The sequence below is a fragment of the Adiantum capillus-veneris genome, chromosome 13 (assembly GCF_014529385.1).
Source record: "Adiantum capillus-veneris isolate H3 chromosome 13, ASM1452938v2, whole genome shotgun sequence".
In the NCBI taxonomy this organism is placed as follows: domain Eukaryota; kingdom Viridiplantae; phylum Streptophyta; class Polypodiopsida; order Polypodiales; family Pteridaceae; genus Adiantum; species Adiantum capillus-veneris.
The window spans coordinates 15,070,407-15,077,604 of record NC_140943.1 but is presented as its reverse complement, the minus strand read 5'-3'; the positions used below and the strand labels follow the sequence as shown (position 1 = coordinate 15,077,604).

Below are 7,198 nucleotides of genomic sequence, written 5' to 3'. Positions count from 1 at the left end.
TAAAGAAAACGATTGGGTCTTGTTAAACTTTTCCAAGGCTTGATTAAGGCACACGACGGGCAAGAATCCTATGGCGTCGAGAAATTTGCGGTCTTGCCAGGAAAGCACCGGGCTTATGGCTGTGAGAGTTTGTGAGAGAACTCAACAAAAACTATATGAAGGAGTTAAACCATAGATGCCATGAAGACTAGGGTTTGGAAAGAAGTGCAATCAAAGAAGACTCACTCTTTCTCTCTTGCACTCACACACACACACAAAGAAAGAACGCAAAAGAGAATGTCAAAACAATACGAAGATGAAAACATCAAGGCTATGATCATATCGTATCATGGGTAATATGAAAGGGTTAATGGATGATATGAAAGGGTTAATGGATGCGTTAATGGCATTCAATCTTGACTGACCAAATAGGCTACGAATTGTTCTTTGGAATTGTAGTTTTGTGCTTACCATAATATAGATATTTTGTCTAGTGATTGGGATTAATTGTGTGTACAAATCCTCTTGGTTCATAGCAAGATAACTACGCTTACATCAAAAGAAAAATTATAGTCTATGAGAGGTAGTATGATGGGATCCGGTGATAGAAGTATTTCATTCAGCCTTTCAGGGCCGAAGAGAAACACTATACGTTGTTGAAAGTGTATTTTACGGCTAATCCATACGTTAATTCTAATAGATCGTACATAGTGAAAGCGATAGAAATGATCATCATGTGGGTTATTCATCTAGGATAGTATGTGAGAAATGTAGATATGAGAGAAGTGAAGAGATGAGAAGTTTCCCTCCCAAGCCCTATTCTTGCCCGTAGGCAATAAGGATACTACGGGGAGAGATGTACCTGTAGCAAAGAGAACCTAGAGAGGATGAATTACTAAGAATGAGAGAGATAGGTTTGGTTAAGGAGATGAGATTAGATACATACATATATATATATATATATATATATGTTGGATTGGAGATGAAAATGAAAACAACAAGAAATCAAGAAAACATCAATGTAGAACACATCTTACTTGAAACCCTTCGGCACCATTATTGATGGGAGAGAGAAGAAGAGTGGATAATTCCACTTTGATTGATACACCAAGTGCAAGACCTTCTTTGATTAGATTTGATCTTCCAAGGTTAGCTTGTTGCAAGAATGGCTAGTCTCCCTCTAGGAAAAAGTGTAGGCTTGGGCTTATGTTAATGGCTAAGTACAATTAGGCGTTACTACTCACTTCCTCATGAATTCCTCTCATCAATGGCTTAAATGCTTGAGTTCTTTCCAAGGAAGAAGAGGTCCCCTTTTATAGGTGAAGGGAACCCACAAGGGTTTACACAAGAAGAGAGGAGCCAGTGTGAACAGGAATTGGAAAAGTTGGAAATGAGCTGTCCCTGCATGATGTGGGCAGATTGGGGTCCAGTATTTTAATCATATCTCCTCAACCGTAGCTCCAAATAAAAAAGTAAAAATATGAGCAAAAACTTCAGCTCATTAGCTACGATTTTCATTTTAAAATCGTTTTCCAATTCGGATTGGAACCTTGTGTAAAAAATTCATCAAAATAGGGTCCATTTATGGCAGCAAAAGTCTTCATGTGGTCTCCTTAGCATAGACTTTCATTTAATTCCAAAGGACACCTCATGCCATATGAAAGCATGACATTGCTCCTTGACAAAGTTTTGTAATCATGCTTGCAATAATGCATTAAAATAAGTGTATCTTTGAAATCATGCCACCTAGTGTCCCACTAGGATTTGATTCTCTCCTAGTAGCTATTTAAAAAGAAATATAAGAAAAGTATAAAAAATACATAGAATATATATATATTGGAGTTTACCCTAGATATAGGATCTAGCTAGGGTGTGAGATGATAATGAAATAGTAGAAATAAAGAATCAATGCTTTTTGCCCCAAGTTAAAGAGGCGGAGCTATTGATGCTTTTTCCATAGTATTTTCTGATGGTAAAGTAAGGATATGTTACCCTTGAGAAAACTAATAGAATGAGATAGAAGGCTTATAATTATACTTAAATATGCATATGTACACTATAGAAAATATAATTATGTATCTAAAAAAATACAAGATAGATCTTGTAGCATGCGTTCCCACTATGTACGTGTCACAGCACGACAACGGGCCACCAAAAGTACTATGCTAAACTAGCAAAAAGGTACTATGGTCCCTTCCAGATTCTTAGGCCAATCAATGACATGGCCTATCAACTTAAGTTGCCCAATCATTGGCTCATACACAATGCTTTTCATGTGAGCCTATTAAAGCCTTACAAAGGAGAGCCACCTCAAGAACCAACTATTGAAGACCCACCGGAGATCGAGGACCAAGAGGAGGTGCTGCAGCCCGAGTCCATTCTTCGACATGAAGACAAGGTATTAAGAGGCAGTAAGACTATCCGACGATATCTTATTAAGTTTAAAAATTATCCTTTTGAAGATGCTAATGGATGCAAGTCATACAATTAAAGGATAACCTAAACCTTGTCAATGCTTACAATGCTTCCCAAGAGTAAGCAAATGTACAAAATGTTAAAAATGAACAAAATTTTTGTCTTATAAAACTCTCTTTTTCTTTATTTGTGCACAAAAATAAAGTAGTATGCATGCTTAGATCAAGTTTGCGGAGACGACGTCTCCCAAACACCAAGTAGAACTTGTCACTCTACTATGGAAGACTGATAGGACTAATGTGCAGACATGCTTGCGGCAGCCTCAGGCTCTCAAGCGCCAAATGGACTAGTCATCCATTGTGGAATAATGTCGTAGGGTAACATAGGGATCCTCTACCCGCTAAGAAAAGGACTCATGAACATGCTTTATCTTCTCTACACCATAGTCGAAGACGACTATGATTTCAAGAGAGAGGTAATGTCATAATAATCAATATCTAATTCTCCTAAATGATTTTCTCATATTAAACTGATCATTTAATGTGGGGAAGGCCAGGGGAGAAAAAGCTAGAATATTGGTTAAGCTAGCAGACTGGCCACAGTACGGATCCAAAGGAGGGAAAATAGGGATCCAAAGGGGGGGCCATCTGCAAAAGATCCATGTGCAACAATGGGCTAAAAAGACCCTAAGGTTCAGCCCATTCAGACTTCCAAAATGCTAAGGTTCCAAAATTCAAAGGTTGTGTCCAAAGGTCAACCCTAGGGAAAATTGGATGCTTTGTGTGTGCCCTAAAAGTCTTTGCACATCTCTACATGGGAGGGGGCGAGCCCTAAAGGTAGGGGATGAGAGAGAAAGCCACACACACACACACACACACACACACACACACAGGCTCCCTTTACACAAAGGGAATGAGGGACACATGTCAGCTCCCTAGGCCAGATGCCCACAAGGTGTGCCCAATTTCTATTGGATGACCCTTGAAGTGGACCAATGAGAATTAAGCTAGAGTAAATCTAGTTTAATTAATTTAAAAAACATTTAATAAAAGAAACCAATGAGAATTAAGTCTCCTAGAAGACTATTGGGCAGTCTCCCAAGGGGTCCAATGAGCATTCAGGAGCCCCATGGCTTGCCTGATTCCTATTGGCCAAGAGGCAAAGGGGTCCAATGAGAGTTTAGTTTAATTATTTAATTACCTAAAGCTCTCACAAAAGGGGAAAGGGGGACACATGTCAGAAGGCTATCACTTATGCTGCTTAATACCCATTGGCTTGACTTGGGGAGGTCCAATGAGGCAAAAGCCAAACCAAATTAGCAACAAGGGCTCACCCAAGAGAGAGAGGGGGCTGATTTTTGCTTGGCATTATCACACACACACTCACACTTGACCATGTGTGAAGAAAGAATACTCTATCTCCTCCCAAGCTTTAATGGAGAGCTCATCACCTACTCCAAGCTTGTGAGATAGAAGCCTACATCAACACTCTCTTGGCATGTGGATGCAAATCCAACCAAGAGCCAAGCTTCAATGCATGCTCATCTTCTCTACCAAGCTAATTACTAAGCTAAGATATGCTAATATGAGTGATTATGTGAGGAGATGTACATCTTTCTCGTAAGATACTCCTTCTTCCTCTCAATCTACTCTCATACCCTGCTAGCTCTCACCATCTTCGAAGGTGTGTGAGGTCTTGGGTCTGAGAACGGGGATAATTCAAGTTGTGTTTGATTAAGTGTTTTGCTTAGTGCATGAAGCTTCCATCTTCATTGCACTAGCTAGTCTTGAAGGAACACAAAGAATTGTATTGTACAATGTCTCTCTTGATGGGAGAAACCATAATACAAAGCCTTTTGGAGGGGGGACCGGCTCCATGCAAATCCGGTCCTCAACTGTTGTCAATAGCTTAATTTCTCTCTCTTTTGAAAGTATTGTTGATGCTATCTAACTAGGTGTTATGCTTTTTGTTGCTCTCTCCACCCAAGCACTCTTGTAATTCTCATTAGGAATCTATTCTAATGAAATGCCCACTATGTTCATGCTAATTTCCGCTACACATAATTTATTAGGCCATTAAATGTTACAGTGGCAGTCATATAGAGCTACAAGAGATAATCACGGTATGCAAAGTGGATGCACATAAAAGATACATATGGGTGAAGATGCGTACACAAGGGGGGAATCACCCTTTTACACGACCTCAGGCATTGACAAAAATGACCCTTTCGGAGATCTTTATGAAGACATCAAAACATACGTGCAAAAGGGGGAAATCATGATTGTAGGGGACTTAAATGCACGCACGGGCAATATGCAAATGCAAAAGGTTGATCTCATGGAAAATGTAGTCAAGCATGAGGATTACGACACTCTTGAACCTGGATGGGCAAGGTGCTCGGAAGATAAAGGTGTCAATCCTCAAGGAATGGCATTGATTAGTATGTTGACTACATGGCAGCTCATTGCTTTGAATGGAACGGGAAAATATGCTAACTCCGGGACACACACATGCTACACATCCAACAAAGGAATGAGTGTTATAGATTATGTAATAGTCACATATGCGGCTGCCCATTTGATAGGCAAGTTTACGGTGGGAGAAATCTCTCCAAACTCGGATCATACACCCCTTCATGTATGGTTGAAGGTGCCTAATCATGTAAAGAGGAATGAAATCAAAGCTGAAACATGGTCTTACAAAATGCAATTGCCAAAGAAGAAGGACTATGCTACCCTCTTAGATCAAATTCTTACCATGAACCCTATCCCCTCGGATATAACACAAACATGGGATATCTTCAAACACGCAATGTATGAGGCACTTGAGGCCACAATGGAGAAGGATCACACAAAAGGGAAGAAGGTGAAAGGGCTGCCACACAACTCATGGTTTGACATAGAGTGCAAAGAAGCTAAAAAAGCTCTCCGACTTGCACAAAAAAGTATGGAAGATTGGAGTGAAGCAGCCAAAGCATATACCACCCTTAAGAGACAGAAAAGAGGAAAATTTGAGCTACATAGAGAGCAAGAGGCAGTGGCACTTTTCAAAAAAGACCCGAAAGGACAATGGAGTAAAATCAAAGGAAGAAAGCATGAGATCTATGGGGACATCAGCCCCGAAAGCATGTATGCATATGTGGAAAAGCTTTATGTGCATGAGGAAATAAAGGAGATGCCCATGCCCACAAAGGAAACATGTATACGAAACTACTTGGACGCCGATGCGGTGAATAAAAGTATAAAGAAACTTGAGAATGGCAAAGTCCCAGACACTTTACACCTATGCTCTGAAATGCTGAAATGGTCGGGAACCATAGCCCGAGAATGGATACATGTATTGCTAAATCAAGCCATTGCTCAAGGGCTGCCTATTGATTGGCAACAAAATTGGGTAAAAGCCCTCTTTAAGAATGGAGAAAGAAATCAGCCCACCAACTACCCAACTATTATGGTAAGCTCATGTATGTCAAAACTATTGGGGAGCACCCTTGAGAAAACCATTAGCTCTTGGGCTGAAGCTAATAACAAAAGAGCAAAGGCACAAGCCGGTTTTAGACCCAAACATAGTACAATTGACCATCTCATTACACTTAGAGTTCTTATGGAAGAAAGCCGGCTGAAAAGTAAGCCGTTGTTTTGTTGCTTTGTGGATTTCAAGAAGGCTTTTGACATGGTACCAAGAGACGGGCTATGGCAAAGAATGGAAAGAATTGGAGTTCCCACACACCTCCGTAATGCCGTGGCAAGATTATATGCACAAGTACGATGTCAACAAGATTATATTCTCAAGAAACATGGGAGTCAAACAAGGGTACCCCTTGTCTCCTACGCTCTTTGGACTATACATTGACCGGCTAGAAGAGTTTTTGTTGGAAGATTGGAAAGAGAATGATGAGTACCTGACCCTTGGACACATTGTAATTGCTCTCCTCATTTATGCCGATGATGTGGTGCTCTTTGCACATACTATCTCCTCATTACAAAAGTCACTTGATGCAATACATGCTTTTTGTGCGGAGACCAAACTCTCGGTTAATGTGGACAAGACAAAAATCATGCAAATAGGGGCTTCAAAACAGGAAATCAGCAAATGCTCATGTATAATGGTCAAGCAATTGGGGTGGTGGAGAGCTTCAAATACTTAGGTGTTTCTATCCCTTCCAACCATAAGTGGGGGCAATGTGTACACAACTGGATCAATGCCGGACATGCCAAATACCACCAATTTGAAAACATGTGCAAGCAAAATACATTACATCGATGGGAAATTAAGGCTATGGTCTTTGAAACATGCGTAGTGCAAACTCTTTTGTATGGCGTAGAAGTTTGGGGAGCAAGCATATCAGCCCATACATGGAATGAAATTGAGAAAATCCAAAAGAAATTCTTATGTAGGCATTTGGGAGTCAAGAAGACCACACCATACTCGGTTCTTCTATTAGAAACCGGATGCAGGCCCATAGAAATGAAGGCTTTGAGACAAGTGTACACCTACATTATGAAAGTCAAGCTTAGTATGCCTCCCACGCGAACACCCCACATTGCTTGGAACGTGGGCGGGAAACCTCAAAAGACGAAGAAGAGTAAATTCCTTGTTTCAAGCCTCATACAAGACACTAAAAAGTGGTTTGGGAAATGGAATGTACAAGAGTATGTGGACATGCAAATTGAGCAAGGGAAAGAACATGAATACATGCTGAAATTCGACATTGCAATTCTACAATGCCTACATGAAAAGTGGCAAAACGCTATGCATAGATCTAAATGGGAATACTATTGCAAGCACATAAATTCCAAGTACT

General features: G+C 40.3%; 1 protein-coding gene across 1 annotated transcript; it reads left to right on the top strand.

Annotated features, from left to right (window-relative positions):
• The first annotated feature begins 4,548 nt into the window (after positions 1–4,548).
• On the top strand, positions 4,549–6,694 carry LOC147443636 (uncharacterized). Its single transcript, XM_086528023.1, has 2 exons — positions 4,549–5,847; positions 6,542–6,694. The coding sequence occupies exons 1-2, from the start codon at positions 4,549–4,551 to the stop codon at positions 6,692–6,694; spliced, it is 1,452 nt and encodes a 483-aa protein (XP_086384149.1).
• The last annotated feature ends 504 nt before the right edge of the window (positions 6,695–7,198 follow it).

Coding starts and splice junctions, on each gene's coding strand:
- LOC147443636 (XM_086528023.1), top strand. CDS start 4,549: ATGGGTGAAGATGCGTACACAAGGGGGGAATCACCCTTTTACACGACC. Junction 5,848..6,541: donor CCAACTACCCAACTATTATG/GTAAGCTCATGT, acceptor TCAAATACTTAG/GTGTTTCTATCCCTTCCAAC.